The sequence below is a fragment of the Phascolarctos cinereus genome, unplaced genomic scaffold, assembly GCF_003287225.1.
Source record: "Phascolarctos cinereus isolate Bilbo 61053 unplaced genomic scaffold, phaCin_HiC Scaffold_2;HRSCAF=192, whole genome shotgun sequence".
In the NCBI taxonomy this organism is placed as follows: Eukaryota; Metazoa; Chordata; class Mammalia; order Diprotodontia; family Phascolarctidae; genus Phascolarctos; species Phascolarctos cinereus.
The window spans coordinates 344,153,452-344,172,637 of NW_027555625.1; the positions used below are offsets into that span (position 1 = coordinate 344,153,452).

At 37.6% G+C, this 19,186-nt stretch overlaps 1 protein-coding gene across 1 annotated transcript in view; it reads right to left on the reverse strand.

The window, feature by feature from the left end:
* Positions 1-19,186, reverse strand: part of TGFBI (transforming growth factor beta induced) — a 58,824-nt gene that overhangs the window by 18,627 nt on the left and 21,011 nt on the right. Inside the window, exons 3-11 of the mRNA XM_020991242.1 lie at positions 14,858-14,922; positions 12,898-13,058; positions 12,377-12,541; positions 11,266-11,412; positions 7,702-7,843; positions 4,688-4,900; positions 4,366-4,503; positions 3,242-3,387; positions 243-379 (exon numbers count right to left, since the gene is read on the reverse strand). Of these exons, the coding sequence (XP_020846901.1) occupies positions 243-379; positions 3,242-3,387; positions 4,366-4,503; positions 4,688-4,900; positions 7,702-7,843; positions 11,266-11,412; positions 12,377-12,541; positions 12,898-13,058; positions 14,858-14,922 (1,314 nt within the window). The remainder of the gene's footprint in view (positions 1-242; positions 380-3,241; positions 3,388-4,365; positions 4,504-4,687; positions 4,901-7,701; positions 7,844-11,265; positions 11,413-12,376; positions 12,542-12,897; positions 13,059-14,857; positions 14,923-19,186) is intronic.

Below are 19,186 nucleotides of genomic sequence, written 5' to 3' on the forward strand. Positions count from 1 at the left end.
TATGTTTTAGGCATTTATATCTTATCTTAGGCATGCCATCCATCCTTTCCACATTCCTATTAGAGCAGTTCATAAAAGACTACATTTGACACAAACACTTAAGATGGAGGGAGGGAAGGAGGAAACAAAGAAGAGAAGGAGAAGGGAAATTAAGCCCATGAAAATTGCAGACAATTGCCATTTGTAATGTTAATTGCAAAGGACATCTCTGAGATGGAGAAGGGAGGAACATTGGTTGTTACCTGAAACGGTTGTCAGCTTTAAGAACATCCATGATGGTCCCTACTGGTGGTGTCAACATCCGGTCCATAGTAAACAGGGTACCAAATCTTCCCCTCTTGTCATGGGCTGCAATGCAGCTGTTCTCAATACACAAGCTCTGTGAAAGTGATGATGGAGGGAAGGGAGGAAAGGCTAGTTATCTCATTTTTCTCAGGATCTCTGACTGTCATCTGTGACATCAGATTCAGACATAATCAGGGGGAACAAACTCATTTCCTGAATCTCAACTGACATGTTGGAAAGGCTCATCAAGGCTAAGAGAATATGATGTGTTTTCTATGTGAGGGAAAACAATAAAAATGAGTATCTAAATCTGCTCAAATATCCTTAATGCATTCCCTATAGGATATAATATAAACTTCTTAGCCTGGCACTTGAGGCCTGCCACAATCTGGGACCCACCCGGTTTTACTTTTATTTCATATTCCTCCTTTTTATAAATTCTACAGATTGAATTATTACTTACCCCTTGATCTCATCCTAATTACTGATATCTTCTGTAGGTTGACCTTTGTAACTGGAATACAAACTTCTTTATCTATGTCTATTGAAATCCTTTTCCTTTCAAGGTCATCTTAGGTTCCAACTCTTTCATGAAGCTTTCCTTGATTCTTCTTCCTCACCTTTCTCCACTGGTAGTGAAATTTCCTTCTTAAAATTCCTCATAGAACTTTGTCTGGATCTCTCATTTGCCCTTCTAATGTTCTGCTAATGTTCTAACATTTAATTTTGTATGTGCCATATTGAGATCATTAAACCGTAAACTCCTTATGCCCTTGGTGCCCAGTACAATGTTTTAATACATGCTAAAAAATATTTGTTAAATTATTGTTAGTTCAAAGAAACTATGAAAAAAAGATTTTTAGAAGGTGTAAAATAAGTAACATTTTTTAAAAAAGAGAGATGACAGGATGAGTGTATAATGTCTATTAGCCCTCAGATTAATAGACTGAACTCATGTTGGGCATTTTCATTTTTAATCTACTAGTTTGATTGTGGCCATTTTTAATAACAGCTACTTTTATATGGTGCTTCAACGTTTGTAAAATGCCACACAACTACCCTGTGATATAGGTGCTTTTATAATCTCCATTATATAGAGATGGTAACTGAGGCACAGAGAGGTTTCCCAGAGTACAGATAATAAATTCTGAGACAGGCTTCAAACCCCAGTCTTTCTGATTCCATTAACATTTCTTAGAAATAGTTAGCATGTGAAAATGTTATTTATTGAGTCAAAATTGTACTTATTAAGGCAAAGTATTAACTTTGTATTTATCTTCTTTCTTGAATAATGTGCTTGGTTTCTCAGAATCACCTTTGATTATATAGGGTAATAGGATATATAGGATAATAGATATAGGATATACAGGATAACAGAATCTCAAAGTTAGATAGAATCTCAGAGTTCATTTTGTCCAACCTATACCTGAACAGGAATCTTTTCTCTAATATCTTCAACAAGTGTTCACCCAATCTCTACTTAGAGTACACTAGGCATGGGAAAATCACTGCCTCCATTCTTCTTTTGGACATTTCCAAGTGTTAGGAAGCTTTCCTTTTATGGAGTGGAAACCAATGTATGCCTCTTTCACCACTGTTACTCATTCTTCTCTCTATGATCCACACGATAGGCCTTCCTGTACTTCACATAATTACAGAATCAAAGAATTTGAGAGTTGGAAGGGACCTCACCAATCATCTAATCTAACTCATAAAGGAGTTATGTTCCCTAGTGCCTCACCCTCTAAATGCTGTCTTCTCCAGGCTGAACATCTCCAATTCCTTCAAGTGATTGCCATATAGTATAATTTCCAGTTCTTCTGGACACACTGTAGTTTGTCCTATGATATGGTGGTGAGGTCTGATAAGGACTGAATATAGCAAGGCTGTCACCTCTCTTGTTCTGATACAAAGCTTCAATTAATTCATTCTAAGATTATATTATAAGGGAATGTGTTGTAGTTGATACAGAGCCAAACTTGGAGTCAGGAATATGTGGGTTCAAATTTTGCTTCTGTCATATCTTGTTTGTGTGACCATGGGCAAGTGATTTAACTTCTCAGTTTCTTAAGCACTTCTCTAAGACTATATGTCACTGACAAGTTGCAGATCTGTATCCATGGAAGGGGTTTTCACAACTTGAATTCATAACACCAATGAAATCATAAGTGTGGATCAAAACAAGTTGAAGTTACCTTTTTTGGATGCTATGTCATGTTTTTGACTCATGTGGAACCTGTAGTCCACTAAGATCTTAATGAAAGTCTTTTCCTCATATACTTTTGACTAGCCACCTCTCTTACCTTATACAGTTGATATTTTGAGCCTAAGTGTAGGACTTTACATTTATCTCTAATTCTAATCTTATATTAGGCTTATTATTGCAGTTTGTCAAGATCCTTTATGATCACAATTTTTCCATTTGTTATGTCAATTATTTTTGTTTAACTTCCTGTCATCCAAAACTTTAATAAATACACTGCCTATGTATTCATCCAAGTCACTGACAACAATGATGACCAGGTAAGGGTCAAGGATAGATCCTTGGGGTACTCTATTAAATCTGTCAAGCACCAAATAAGGAATGCTAAATAAACAAAACATGGTTTTGAGAAAAGAAGTATAAATATAATAATTCATTGACAGTAGATGTATGTTTGCTTATTCCCTTGCCTGATAGAAGCCCACCCCTTAATTCTCCTAGGCAGATAATGTATCTAATTTATCTTCAAAGATCTCTAGAAATAATCTTATATTCCCAACATAAGATCCTATTCCAGCATTACCTTCAGGAATTTTTTCTCCTAGCTCTCAGAAACATTTTTAATATAAAATCTTTCTACTATTTCCCCCCATTCTGCTAATAAACAGAGATATGATGATAATCTGACAACCTATGGAACTCATCCAGAGAAGGAGCACAATTACAAACAGATAGAATAAGATCAGAACTTACGTTACGATAAACAAAAACTCTCAGTTTCTTGCCACCCAGAGTGTCCAGGGTCTGTCCATGGTACAGATACTTGGAAGATAGCTGGTCTTTAACAATGTGATTTAGAAGCAAATTTTTCATGTTGGCATCTACATAAGGGACACCATCTATAAGAGAACATTTATTAAAGTTCAGTGAGGCATTTTTCTACAATTGACAAAAAAGATTTGGAAGGTGAATATAGTAAAAGCACCTGCAACTCAATGAAACTTAAAAATTCAATAAACACTATCTGTCTCTTTAGTGCAGGAGAATCAGACCTTGAAATTTAAGTTTTCACTAATCTCTGGAATCTACATGTGAAGATATCCAGAGAATGGCTGGTTTTGGGGTGTTAAGTTTTGAACAGGAAGTTTGGAAAGCACTCAAAGGTTAAAAATTCTTTGACTCTTCCCCCAATGGCATGGTTTACATATACTCAAGGGTTGAACATTCTTTGGCTCCTTCCCCAGTGGCATAGTTTACATATGTCATGAAAATGATTAACTCTATATTTTGAGGTGTTTGTGGTCCAGACCTGTGATGTCTTTGGTTGGGGAATACCCAGTATGGAAATTCTCAACTCTAGTGTAGGTCAGCAACACATCTGTAGCACATTCTTGGATGGTTGTCTGAGGCATTGAGAGAATAAGTGACTTGCATGGAATCAGACATGCCAGTATGTGTTAGAAGCAGGATTTGGACCCACCTCTTCCTGACTCTAAGGCTAGGCTTCTATCCATTATGCCATAGATTGCACCCCTTACTCAACTTTACATCTGTCAAATGATCTTGTAAATAAAGCACAAGAAAATAAGTAATCTTTGCCTAGAAGACACAGACTCTATTTTTTAAGGAAATGATCCTCAGTCACCCTTTCTTCCTCATATTTTTTTATCAGTTAAAACACTAGAAAATTTTAAGTTTACCCTAAATTTGTGTCCTTTCTTTCTGTGGTATTAAAATTCAACTTGCTTAATTACACTAAAATTCCATGTGTATTGTGCTCATTATTTCAAATGGAGAATTAGGGGCAGGGATATGGTAGTGGATAAAGGGTTTTTACTCCAAGGTAAACTGTCATACCTTTTTTGTGTTAACTATACCTTTGAATACAGAATTCAGAGGGGCAAGAAGGGTCAAGCGTTCTGTTCCAGAGAGATGAGAACCAAGTCCAGCTTGTTTATAAAGGTCAATAGACGTTGAAACATCAGACTCAGCAGCCAATTCAAACAGAGTCTTAGCTAGAAGGAAAAACAAAAGTTGGTTTGAAAATTTTAAATGATATTTTCATTTGTTGTTCATCCACTCTAAGGCATGTCATACATCAACAAGAATGTTATAATGGGAAGCAACAATCTCCTATAAACATAACCAGTACAGAGAGAAAAATTAACCCTAGAGTATATGGATATTACTGAGCTTTACCTGAGTCTGGGATCAGTAGCTCATCCACATAATGGATCACTCCATTGGTCGCCAAGTTGTCCTTGTTTGAAATGATAGCCTTCCCATCGATAGTGAGGACATCACCATTACAACCAACCTCCAGGGTGTTGCCCCCCAAAGTCTCCATGGACAGTCCTGCAATGATGGCTTCAGCACACATGGCTGATTTCAGGATGTGGTTGTTTAACAGGTCTGGGGAATAAAGAGAACATGGCTCAAAGCAAGAACTGAAATCATCACAAATCTATATTATTGGGAGACCAGGGTGGCAAAGTGCTGAAAGATGGAGAATGAGAATAGGCAATTGTCATCCCAAGTGCTGAGGGATACTGCCATCTGCATTGGGCACTGCTGCATCCATAATGGAAGTGCCTAATGAGGGGGCATAGCTGATTATGGCTCAGAAGTTCACAGGATTTAGACTCTGAAGAAAGAATTTTTCTTAATCCTCTCATTCTGGAGATGAGGAAACTGAAATCAATGGAAGTGAAATGAGTTCCAACCTAGAAATAGTGAATAATTATGCTACCAGAAAAGAAGAGAAGGACTAGTGTGTGGATAATCTGGTTTTGGGAGACCAACCTTGCTGGTAAAAAGAGGTAGCATTTGATAAGAGTCAAAATATTGAGAGTGTTGGAGAAGTAAATAGAGAGGTTAAAAAGTGTGAAGTACAAGGGGACCTGAGGTGTATGGTCCCAGTCTCCTTCCCTTATGTTATCTTTGTGGTATATAGGGATAACCACAGGTGTTGGTGTTGATGTTGATGTTGGTTTGACTTGGAGCTTTATGATGTAGTAATACCCTACACACACACACACACACACAATGTGCTCCATTATGAAAATAATGAAAATAATGAGGCTGTGCAATCAGATCCAGTCTAAAGTTTGCTGTATAAATAGTCACACTGAGGTTGCTTCTCTGTACCCCTAGTGCCAGGAACATAATAAGTGCTTAATAAATGACCTGTTGGGTTTCTTGATTGATTCCTGACTGGTTTTGGCTCCTCTGACATGTAAAGCATAACTCTGAATTCCTGTGGAGTTGCAAATTTCCTTTTACTACAGAATATAGGAATAGAAACACAATAGTCATCAGTCAGGGGAAGTTGTAATGCACTGTGGAGTCATCTGGTTCTTGAAAAAACTGTTTGCTTCACCAAAGGAACAGAGTAAGAGTCTTTCTACTGTTTGGTGTTTCATTTACAGGGACTGAAGGGCATGTAAATTCTTGTTGAATATAGCATCTGCTAGCAAACGTTGGAGTCCAGCCCTCTTACAGGATGGGTTTAGGTTGCCCAGACTCCCAGACTCTAAATCTAAGCCTATGGCAATGCTGCTTTGGCCTTTCTCCAGGGCAGTTCTGAATGCTTCAAGACTGACTCAATTGCCAGAGGGACAAGGACTCAACAATCTCCAAAGCCAAATAGGGTTGAAGGCACTAAGGTATACTGGAAAGAACACTGAACTTGAAGTTAGAAAATACTCTGTCATTTACTATGTTGTCTGACCAAGGGTAAATGACATGCCCTTTCTGTAAAGTCTCCTCATCCGTAAAATGAGAGGATAGCACAAGAGGATTTTTAAGGTCTCTAATAGCTCTATTAGCTCTAATAGTCTGTGACTGTGTGGGTTCCAGGTGGCCTATTAATAGCAAGACTGCTCCCAGGTTCTCCTGGTTCCTTTTTTCACCTTCTTTGGAGGGATGTGAAAGATTCAGGAGGGAAACAAATGGGTTGACCTGAAGTTAGCAAAGTCTCTGTTGCCTTTATTGCCAGTTCTGAAGTTAAACTCTCTGCTCAGCCCTTCATGGACACAGGGGAACCATATCTGACTCTTGGCAGACTTAATGCCTCAAGTTACTTCAGAGGGAATGAAATGAGTCCATTATGATTTGAAACTCTTCTTCCTAAATACAAAATCATTTACCTGTTTTAACTCCTCTGCATCTTAGATAGATTCCTTTAGGGGAGGCAACAAAATGTAGTCTAACGGATAGTGAATTTGGAGTCACAGCCCCTGAATTCAAATTCTGACACTGCTACTCATTCCTAGGTATAAGATCTGTATGTGGTATGTCAGGTGGACTCAGGCATACACACTGCTTTTAAAAGATAGGATATTTACTATCTCACTTTTAAAGCTCATGTTTTTCAGCAAAGTTTGTGAAAAGAATTATTTAGTTAAGTTTTAGTTTCTTTTGTTTGACAAATAAATACAAGGTTCTTTGTCATTGAGCTCAAACATTTGCCTAAAAAAATTAACAAAAATTCCCTGAATGTGCACCCTAAGGATATGTGCTGCACATGCCCGTGTACATATTAACTATGTGAACTAGAATAAGTTACTTCATCTCTAAGGGTCTCACTTTCTTTATCTGTCAAATGAGGTCATACTAGATAACTTCCAAAGTCTTTTCCAACTTTGTCTATGATGATCCTTTATTTACTATGCTTTTATGCATTCATTTCTAAGCCTAGTTGTACTACATCTCTCATAAGGTTCACATGAGGATTGAATGAGATAATGTTTATAAAATAATGTATAAATCATAAAATGCTGTACAAATATGTTCTATTTTGTGAGCATCTTTCATTTCTTAATGGAAAGGGTTATGACTTCCACAGGTAGGAACACCTCTACACCTTAGGAGATAGTCGTATGCGCTGTAATTATTTAGGAGCCAAACTTTCGGTGATGAGCCTTTTCTGAGCTTATTAACTAGGGTGACTCTTGTTGACAGACAACAGTCTACTGGGTTTGTGCTAGACAGAAGCCTCATAACTTGAAAGGACTGGCCAGAGCTTGTGCCCAGGTATCACCCTTACAAACCAACGAGGATTTTCAATATAATATTATTATTACTGCTGCTATCAATAACAATACTGATGATAATAATAATAACTGCTTTGCTGAAACACTGTCTTCAGACCTAGCCGCTAACTTTGACCCCAGGCCTTGCTTTCCTGCGCACTTGAAGAGGTGAGCACTCACCTTTCAGTGCTTCAGGGTCACCCAGAATACGGTTCAGAGTTTCTGGATCAATCTTCTTAAATGCTTCATTGGTTGGGGCTAAGAAAGTGAACTGGCCATCACTTTCTAGCAGAGTGTTAAGGCCTGAAGCAGCCACAGCAGCCTAAAAAGAAAGGGAATGAGACTTTCATTTAGGAAATTCAATTCAAGTAAAATTATATTTCTTAAGTGCCTACTGCACAGAATGTGCCAAGGATACACTACAACCATGAAGACTTACAGAATTTCTGTCCTCAAGCTGCCTGCATCCTACTGTATCTATCCTACATGGCAAGTGGCTCTTCTGGGCTTTGTATAAGAATCTTTTTCTCCAGGAAGAAAAATTAAAGAGTATATGTAGCTGGCCTTAGACTGACCTGTCTTCAAAGGGCTTAAAATATTAATGAAACCTCAAATCAAAAGGCAAGTAAACTATATCTCTGCCTACTAAGAGGCTTAAAGAGCCCCTGCTGCTAAATAATTGGATTAGCCTCCGGTACATATTCCATTTTCGTGATCCTAATATCCTTTGTTTCTTTTTACTTTTTAGGGGCATTGTGATGTAGTGAAAGGAACACTGGATTTGGTGTCCGAAAGCTTGGGTTCAAATCTCAGCTTCATCACCTAAATACTTACTTGTTCTTGGACAAATCTGACCTTGGATTGTAGCTAAAAGGTCCAAGTTTTAACCTCTAGATTCTGTGATCTATCAATTCAAACAACTTTAGGATATCACCTCACACTTATCAGATTGGCTAAGATGACAGAAAATGAGAATAACAAATGCTGAAGGTGATGTGGGAAAATGGGTACAGTGTCGGAGCTGTGAACTAGTCCAACCATTTTGGAGAAAAACTTGTAACTATGCCAAAGGGCTATAAAATTATAAAACTATTTAAAAAACTATAAAACCCTTTGACCCAGAAATACCACTACTAGACCTATACCCCGAAGGGATCAAAGGAATAGGACCCATATGTACAAAAATATTTATAGTGGCTCTTTTTGTAGTGTCAAATAATTGGAAATTGAGGAGATGCCTATCGATTGGGGAATGGCTAAACAAATTATGGGATATTATTGTGATGGAATATTATTGTGCTGTAAGAAATAATGAATAAGATCATTTCAGAAAAATACTTGGGAAGACGTATCTGATACAAGTGAAGTAAGCAGAACCAGGAGACCAATGTTTACAGCAACAGCAACATCGTAAAGATATTAAAGACTTAGTTATTTGATCAATACAATGATATACCATGACTTGAAAGGACTTATTGTAAAAATGATGTCCACTTCCATCCAGCAAGAGATCTGAAGAACTCTGGAGAACAGTTTGAAGTATATTTATTTCCTTCATTTTTCTTGTTCTTGTTGTTGTTGTTGTTGTTTTAACCTGGAACATGGCTAGTGCAGAAATATGTCTTGCATGACTTCAGATGTATAATGGGCATCATATTTCTTGCTTTCTCAATGGGTGGGGGAGAAAGTAGAGGAAGAAAATTTGGAACTGGAAATTAATTAACTAATTAAGAATCGCAAATCCTATGATATATGATTGTAATATACTGCCTTAGGAGGAGCCTTATGGTAATGCAGAACCAAAGAGACTACAAAATTCAATAGTGAAAAGAAACAGTTAGCATGGAATAGTGGAAAGGATGTTGGATTTATAGTCAGACCTGTGTTCAGATCCAAGCTTGGCCACATACTATGTGACCTTGGATGCATCACTTAATCTATCTGAGCCTCAGTTTCCTCATCTATAAAATGCAGTGGTTGTATTAGATGAACCCTAAGGTCCTTTCAGGCTCTGAATCTATGACCCTATTCCCCTTCAGAACTCAGCTAGTCAACGGAAAAACCATACCCATATAAGTCTAGACCCAGAGTTTTTCAATTTAACCTTGGAAGTCTTCAGGGAAGCAGACACCATAACCCCCCTCACTCCCCAATTCTGATGCCTCATGGCTATTGTTGCCGGGGAGTTTTCCTCTCAAAGAGTTATGAAATTGCTTACAAAACAGTTTCATTTCCTTTTGTTCATTTATTTAAATGGAGTGGACAATAATTGCTCCTACCCACATAGAAAGACAAATGTCCAGTAAGACCAGTGAGGGAGGAAATTGCTTTCCTATAGCCACATAGGGAGACAGGATCTAAGCCAATAATTAAACCCCTGACTCTCAAATCTCAGTCTTTGCTGTTATCACTGGTATAGGTTATGATGAAAAGTGAGTATGGCTCGATGTAATGGGCCCAAAGGTTCTAGAAAGCAATTCTTGACAGACCACTTGTTCTAGTCCAGTGAACTGAAAACCAGGGTCTACAAGAGAGAGGTTCCTACCTCTGGAGCCAGCATTTTTGCACATGAGGCAAATGACACTGGAGAGGCTTTAGTTAAGGGGTATGAGGACTGGAAAGGAGCTGAGCTGGAGTATGGCTGCATGGAAGAAGGCTGTCGATTTTATCTAGTTATTTTTGCTACACGTGCTAAGCTCAGCAGTTTCCACACTGTTGAAGGCCTACAAGTTGAGTCAGCATCCTCTAAATTTCAGCACCCTAGAGCAAAGCCCCAACCAACCCTCCTTAATTCCTGTCTAGAACTAATGTTTTCCTGTATTTTAATAGTCATAGGTAGTAGCTAGTCTAGCATTCAATAATAAATAGTGAATTCAATAATAAATAGTGAAATAAAAGACAACAAAGTGTCTTTTATTTATTTATTTGCAATGCCCAAATATGCTCAAATTTAAATATATTTAAATATCCCCATGTTTATTTTATTTTCTTATATTTATTTGCAGTGCTCGAAGAGCATTGGATTTAGAGTCAGATATCCTCAGTTCAAATCCTGATCTTAACCACTTACTAGATTTATAATTTAGCATGTCATGGACCCTGATCCTCAGTTTCTTTATCTGTAAAATAAGGATAATGATATTTGTACTACTTATACTGCTATTGAGAGGAAAGTGCTTTGTAAATTTTACCATACAAATGTGATTTACTGTTACTATTTGTGATAAAATGTAGAGTTTTGTTATTAATTGTATTTACAATGCTCAAGTAGCAAATAAAGAAAACATAAACTCCTTTCACCAAAGTGGGTCCAGTGTTTCATTTTCTCAAGTGCCTGGACAGACTCTAAAGGACTGTACATGATCCCCCCATATGTTGCATGTTTCAATCAGAAGTCCAGATGTGACCTAGTTTATAATAATAATAACAAACAAGTGAGCTACCCTTCAGTGTCCAAGAAAATCCCTCTATTTCTACTAGTGAAGCCAATAAGATTAGAAAGTTTTGCAAGTAAGAAGGAGAGACCCAAGAGTGAACTCACTGGGAAAAAATGGTGGTCGTTTTAGTATGTAAACTCCAAATGGTTGATACTGTATTAATTAATTTCATAATATGTATTTCAAAGAATTTTATTACAAGTCTTCCAGCAAATTAAGAATTTTCTTTTCCTGACCACTCAAATATTGCATTTCTAAAGCCAGCTATTTGCTCTATCAGAGCAATTTATCTAAGCAAAATGCTCACCCGAAGGGTTTCAAATGTATCTTCAATCTCAATGAACTGTTGGATGCTGTTGGTAGTGGTGGAAATGACCTTGTCTATGAGATGGACCACACCATTGGTAGCATGGTGGTCTGCTTTCAGCAGCCGAGCACAATTGACGGTAACAATCTGAAAGAGGAGGAAATAGGGAACAGGAGTTGAAACAGAGTGGAAACTAAAGCCTTACATGAAATGAGCTCAGCGTTTCATTTGATCAGACTGTTAATTGTCCTTTATTAGAAGGATTCCCTCAGATGTCGCATCCTTCCAACTGAACTCCAGGTGGAACCTAGTGCTCTCTACTCAAATGCCACATTCTGTGGGTCACTTCAGCAGGGCGAGAGTTTCTGTGGACCACAGCTAATCCTTTCTTTTTATTCTCTTATGACCGCTAAATACTACTAATTTTGTCAGCTTTGCTTGGTCAAATAATGATGACTATTTTCTGTTTTGTGAGGGGTTTTAACATAGTTAAAATACTTTTTATAGGACCTGTGATTTGAGTGGTATATTGTGCTCCTAGTAAGGAAGTTAACAATAAAGACTGGATCCATGATTTCTTTGATAGAATGAATTCCTAGCAAATGATTTCCTTGACTAATACTGGTGGGCACATTCTCTGCAACTTAGAGAGTTGCCTAAAACATTAAGAAGTTAAGTGACTTGCCCAGGGTCACACAACCAGTATGTCTCAGGGGCAGACCTTGAATCACTCTCATCTTCTTGGCTCCACTATACCATACAGCCTCTCATATAGGAGTCAAATTACTCAGAAAACAAGTCCCAATGAAGATGATGGGTCTTTACTGATAAAGAGCAATAGTATACAAATAAAGAATGCTCCTGCTCTGATAAACAGCATGACGTAAGAGGTGGATATTAAAGTCAGGAAGACCTGGATTCACAACCTGCCTCTGAAAACATGCTAGCTGTGTCACCATGGACAAATGATTTAACTTCTCAATGCCTTAGGGAAATTTCTAAGACTGAAAGATACAGACAGGTTGGTGATCTGTACCAGTAGAAGGAATTGCTATATAAGGAGTTTGACATATTGATGAAATCACAGATCTGGACCAAAATATACACTTACCCCATTGGGGTAATGATGGATATGGATGTCTGAGTTCTGGTACATTGAGGTGAGTGTTGTTCCGTGTTTCAGCTCATCAGTCAGGACTCTTCTGTCTATCATGTGGTATCGAAGTGCATTGAGTAGTTCAACATTGACATTGCTGACCAAGGAATCCAGAACTTCCTGGAAGAAAGAAAGGAAGGGAAGAAGGAAAAAAAGTTTGTGGATCTGGTAGCCCTGTGGTGACAGTCCCTGGTCTAGAGTCTGCTACTTGGTGAGGTTGACCACAATTTTTAGATGCAATATAACTTTCTAAATAGGTCATAGTCTATGGAAACAACAGCTAAAAAGATGTTTAAACTCAGGTTTCACCAGGGTTCAATAAGAGAAAAAGAGGAAAATTTCCTCATGTGCTAATACTTCTTTATCTGTGAACTCTATCTGTGACACCCCTCATTATACATCAACTCTTACAGAAACATGAATGTCTCTGACAAAAGAAGCAAGAACGCCCCAGAAGTAAATCATCATTCTCTTACAGCAGGCAGAGCAGCCCAGGCCTCATTGCTGGGAGCAAAGATCGTGAAACTTCCTGGGCCTTCCATCTCAGGTCTCAGTTTCTCAGTCCTGTCAGTGTAGAGCTGAGTGGTGGTAGATCCAACAATGCCCAAGGTCTCATAGATGTTTGAGAGAGGCAGTGCTGCAAAGATCAAAGGGTGTATTTAAAAAAAAATGGATTGTCTACATCAGATGTGTCAAACTCAAACCAGATAAAAATGTAATTGGGAAATGTTTAACAAAACAAATAAAAATATAAGACAACTAAATTAATGTAATGTGTGGTTTCCAAAGTCAACATGTAGCCTGTAGGAATTATTTTCTATTTGGATATGATGTCATTAGTCTCTTTCTCCGATGAAGAAGATTTAATGTTTGAGGTGATATCAGTGCAGTGAAGCCTGAGGGCTTAAAATTCCTCTGAAACACAAGTGCTGAACTTATTCCTAGGAGGTTCATTTTGTATTAAAGTCATCTCAATTATATTTCCCCAAAATCCTGAGGTACAAGAGGGTAATAAAACATGATTCAAACTTAATTATTTCAGAATGTGTTAATTTAGAGAAGAATAAGGCCAAACAAACCTTTTCTTCATAGCCAATGGCAAGTTAACTGTGTGGGTAAGATTTCCAAATACTCTTTCATGAACTCAGAAGCATATGTAATACATACCCTCCAAAATCAGTGTGTGAGTTACAAATCATATCATTCTTATTAAAGCAACCATTAAATGAGTCCATCAAGGATCTCTACTAGAGAATAATTTGAATGAATGAATTTTAGAATCCTCATTTGAATTGAATTATATTTTATTTCTTTAGAAGCACTCTATAATTCTGATAGGTTTTCTCCCAGAAGACATGGATCCAAGTGTCAGGCACTATGATAAGATATATGCATTTTAATAGATGATAGAACCGAATTCTAGTAGTGAAATGATCTGCTCAAGGTCAGTCTTCTCCCAGTTCCTGCTATCATTTAAGCTAGTAATGCTATGTCCCATCTATGAATAACATTTGTCCACCCTTTTCATGGCCATGGTACCAATTGTTATTGCATATTTTTCAGGATCTCAGATTTTACAGTTACTGGAGACGGTGGAAAATGTCAAAGGAAAAGAAATCCGTTCAAGGTTAATACAGTCTGTGGGGGTAGGGAAGATGCTAAAATAGAAGAGATACTAAACGAAGGATTTGGGGAACATTCAATGGTGGCCATACAATTTGTTTACTGTGAGTGTCACCATTTTTATATCTCTTTTATAGTCTCTAAGCTAGATCTCCAAATAAAAAGCTATTTCTCCACATGGCTCTAACATGATAAGTGTAAAAGGAAGCAAAAAAATTTCTCATCACAAAGACAATTTTGGAGATATGGGCTGGCTTTGGTTATCCCATCTAAATTAGAAATAAAAAGGCTCATTAGTGGGATCCTACAGGTCCCCTCAATTTCATTTGCTTTCCCGCAGGGATTTTCTACCATGCATTTCCATCCAAATCAGAAATGAGATGGGCCATTAGGCAGACACCACTGCTATGCACAGCTTGGAATTGCTCTCAACCCACTTGAACAGTCAAGATTAATAAGAGACAGTGAGTTCGTCCCACCTAAGCTTATCCAAGAATATCTTTAAAATTAGAGCTCTGTTCACCAGACTCATGCAGAAAAAAGAAATCCATCTCCCTGATGTCAGGAACAACAATATTAGAAGAAAGATGAAAATGTCATTGCCTCTAGATTCTATTAGACTTTGTTTTACACTAACCACACCAGCATGACTCTCAGAAATGTCAGAAGAATATTAATGCTTCAGAATTCCATCCATTCATAATCTGAGAGTGTCACAGAATTCTGTAGACTCTCCCCTTTTACCACTTTCCTTTATCCTGACCCCTTTTAGCTGCCTATCCTGCTTTGTCTACATTTTAGAGACTGGTTTACCAGCAGGGCAGCCTTTTTCTCCAGGGACCTTCTCATATCCAGGACAACATTCATAACTGATGATTCTAGAATGAGAAAGAAAAATAGTGCTTTAGGATAGATTTTCAACATAAATTATTTATTTTTAGTTTTCAACATTCACTCCCACAAGTTTTTGAATTCCAAATTTTCACCCCATCTCTCCCCTCCCCCCACCCCAAGATGGCATGCATTCTGAATATCCCTTCCCCTAGTCTGCCCTCTCTTCTATCTCTCTCCCCTTCTCTTATCCCCTTCCCCTTCTAAGGATAGATTTTTCAAAAACCTTTTCAAATGCCCTCATTTTTTTTTAATCACAATCCACCAAAAGGTCATCTCCATATCTAAATAAAAAAATCTGCAAAATAGGAAAACATATTTTGATATTTCTTTAGTAGTTAATTCAACTAAATTTAATAAATATTTACCAAATGTCTATGATTCATTCACTCATTCATTCAATGCTTATTTGTTTAAAAACCTTTGCTGTAATGATACCCAACATGTGTGTATAACACATTTTACATATATGATCTCATTTGAATATCACAATAACCCTGTGAGATAAGTGATAATGTTATCATTCCCACTTGCAGATGAGAAAAGTAGGGCTCCAAAAACTTAATTAACTTGCTTAAGGTCATATATCTGAGTAAGTGTCCTTCTGACTGTAAGTCCTGAATGCTTCCTTTCCTATGTGCTAGATACTGAGGCAAACCTAGTAAAATATGAGTAAGACCTGGCTCCTGTTCTTCAAACAGCTGACATTCTAGCAAGAGTAGACAGGTTAAAACAAAGTACAATGGAAGTACAGAAGAGGGGCATTATGCCTATAGGGGAAAGAAATGGAGATCAGGGAAGACTTCATGGCAGAGGTGACATTTGACATGAATAGCACTTTGACAGACACATGAGAGGTATTCCACATATAACGAACAACACAAACAAAAACTCAAGATCCAGAGATTCAGGATATGATCAATTGTTCAGTTTGGTGGGAGCACAGGGGCGAAGGGGAATAGTGGGAGAGAAGACCAAAAGGGTAGGATCAGAGGGTCTTAGATTAGAGCTGGAAGGCTTCTAATCGAAGTACCTCATTATATAGAGGCTTCAGCTTTCCTGAGAGATTTCAAAATGTCATATAGTTAGTACATTACAAAGTCAATAGTCAAGCCTAGATCTCCTGATGCAAAATCCAGCATTTTGCTACACCGTATGGCCTACATTGGGACCCAATCATGGAGAACCAGAAATGCCAGGTTACGGACTTTGCACTTTATTCTGAAGACAATGGAGAGCCATTGAAATATATTGCCCTTAAAGTAACATGGTATAATAGGAGTATCATGAGCCTGGGAGTGAAGAAACTGAGTTTTGGTTTTGTCATTGACTCAGTGTGTGACTTTGATCAAATTACTTCCTTTTTTCTCTTCAAAATGAGAAAGTTGAAGTAGATGATCTCCATGGGCACTTCCATCCCTGACTTAGAACAAGAGATAGGCCAGTCTATGAGAATTATTTGATTCCTAAATATTTATGAGCTTTTGAGGTTTAATTTTAAAACTTCTTTTTTATTATTTAATTAGTAAAGGTATAAAAGAAGTAGTCATGCAACAAGAGTGTTACAATCTGCATTACTTTCACTGATAACACTGGAATATTTGAGCTTTTTTCAAAGGCACCTAAAGACTTGTAAGAAGTAAACTTTCCATTTCAATTTAAATATAATTGAATGATTTAAAATGCAAAATCAGGAAATTAGGAAGGTTTGAAACATTCTTTCCTAACTCAGGCCTCACTATCAAGAATCATTTGCTGCATGCAATATAGGATAAACCAGAACTTAACTGCATAGAGTTCTTCGTCTTACAATATTCAGAAGAGAATTCTCAGTAGCTATGTTATTATATCATGAAAAGAGAGATATAAAAAATGGTATTTGGCATATCAAAAAATTATTAATCACTGATCAATCTTTTTTTCCAAAGTGCCAAAGTTGAGAGTCAAAATTCTAGGAAACCAGGCTGGAAGGTATCTGAAGCAGTCACTAATCCAGTGGTGGGCAGCCCAGAAGTTTTAGAGTTTATCATGTATGTGGGCACCATGTACACCACTGTGTAGATAACCCATTCAAGTCAATTCATAATTTTCTTTCCACTGAGCTCAGTCTTTTAGCTTCATCCTATGAAAGTGCTAGAATGTTTGCAACTTAGTTGTCCCAACAAAATTTTCTAAGACCCCAGAGGATGAAATAGTTACTTTCTCTGGTTAAAGAAAAAGATTGCTGCAGAAGGGAAGAATCAATACAGGATGAGAATACTGAAAATAAGGCAGAAAAGGGAGTGGAGACAAAATGGTAGAGTAGTGGGAAGAAGTACAGAAAGCTTCCTCCTGAAAGACTCCTCTAAATAGATTTTTAAAAATACACCAGACTGAATCCTGATGGGGAAATCCAGAAAAAGTCATAGCAAGTCATTTTATTTTTCTAGCCTGGGTCAGCATAGGGAGTTAGACAAACAGGTCTGCAGACATTAGAGACGAGGACTGGCCAGGAGTGTGACAAGGGATCTAACACAGGGAGACACTACGCACTAGGGAAAGATGAGGTCCCAGATCCATACTGGGACATCCCCAGACCCATACCAGGGCACCAATACCAGAGCACTACAGTGGAAACAGTGGTCAATTAGCAACTTTCTTGGTATTATCCATTTCTGGGAACTAGGGCAGACTGACATGGGTACCTGGCATTCCAGGGTGAGAAGTTGTCTCTGGCCCTAGATGGTGCACTGAGAGAGAGGCAAGCTCAGAAGCAAGCAGCAGCAGTGTGGCTCAGATTCCAAAGGGCAAAGGATGGGGTGGGGGAGGGGGAAGAATGGTTCTCAGTTCTAGTTTTTATCCTAATTGTCTCCTACAGTAGAATAGCCAGGGCGGGAATCCCAGAACAAAAGAGAGCCTGTGGTTCTGTCATTCTGAACCAGCAGAGCTTTCTAGCTACTTGATAGTGAGTGAGTCCAGCAACAATCTACTGTTGCTCAGATCCCAAACCCTGTTCAAGAACTTACCAAATTCAGACTACAGACTACTTACCCAAGAAAAGATCATTTGGGGAATCCTAAAAGCTTGCAGATTCCCAATCTGAGCTGTCTCTGAGATCCTGGAACAACACGACATTCAATATGTCCCCAAGAAAACAGCAACAGGACCAGCCCAGACATTTTTTTTCCAGAAAGCACAGAGCCTAGTTATAACATCAAGATAGGAAGCAGGCTAGAAGAATGAGCAAAAAAATAGACAAAAAATCCCACCATAAAAAGTTATTGTGGTGACAAGGATGTTCAAGACACAAACCTTGAAGAAGAGAAAAATTCCAAAATAACTATAAACAAGACATCAAAGAAAACACAGCTTAGGAATAAATTCAATTAGAATTCCTGGAAGAGATAAAGCAAGGAGTCAAAAGTAGTTTAAAAAACTTACGTTAACATAAAATAAGAGTGCTACAGGGTAAAAAAGTAAAAGAAATGAAAGCTATGGAACAAAGAATTAGAAAGGAAATTAATTATTTTGGTACAAAAACCACAAAGCCTTGCCCAAGCAACAAATTCCCTGAAAATGGACCAATTAGAAGCCAATGACTCCATGGGCAAAGAGAAACGCTAAAACAAAGTCAAAAACTGACACAAAAAAATAGAAGAAAATGTAAGATATCTCATTGCAAAGGCAGCTGATAGGAAAAACAGATCTAAGGGAAATTTTTTAAGAACCATTGGCCTACCTGAATGTTATGAAAAATAAAGAGCGTAGGCACCATATTTTAAGAAATCTTAAAAGAAAATTGTCCAGATCTCTTAGAACTAGAAAGCAAAGTAGAAAGAGAAAGAATCCACTGGTTACCTCTGGGAAAAGAGTAAGGTAGATATACTACGATGAGTGGAAAAGCAGCACTACATAGAAGAAAATTTCATGATGATAAAATCACTATATAATAAAATTATATAATAAAAACATAGTAAAATTCTCTAATTGATAAATGTCTAAGGATATAAACAGACACTTTTCAGGGGAAGAAACTCAGGCTATCTTTAGACATATGAAAAAATGTACCAAGTCACTATGAATTAGAGTAATGCAAATTAAAGCAGTTCTGAGGTTCTACCTCACATCCATGAGATGGTTAAAGATGACAAAAAAGAATATGATACATTTTGCAGAGGCTATAGGAAAATAGGCACATTGTACACTGTTGGGAGACCTTTAAATGGGTAGAAAGCAATTTGTAGCTGTACAAAAGAGTTACTAAACAGTGAA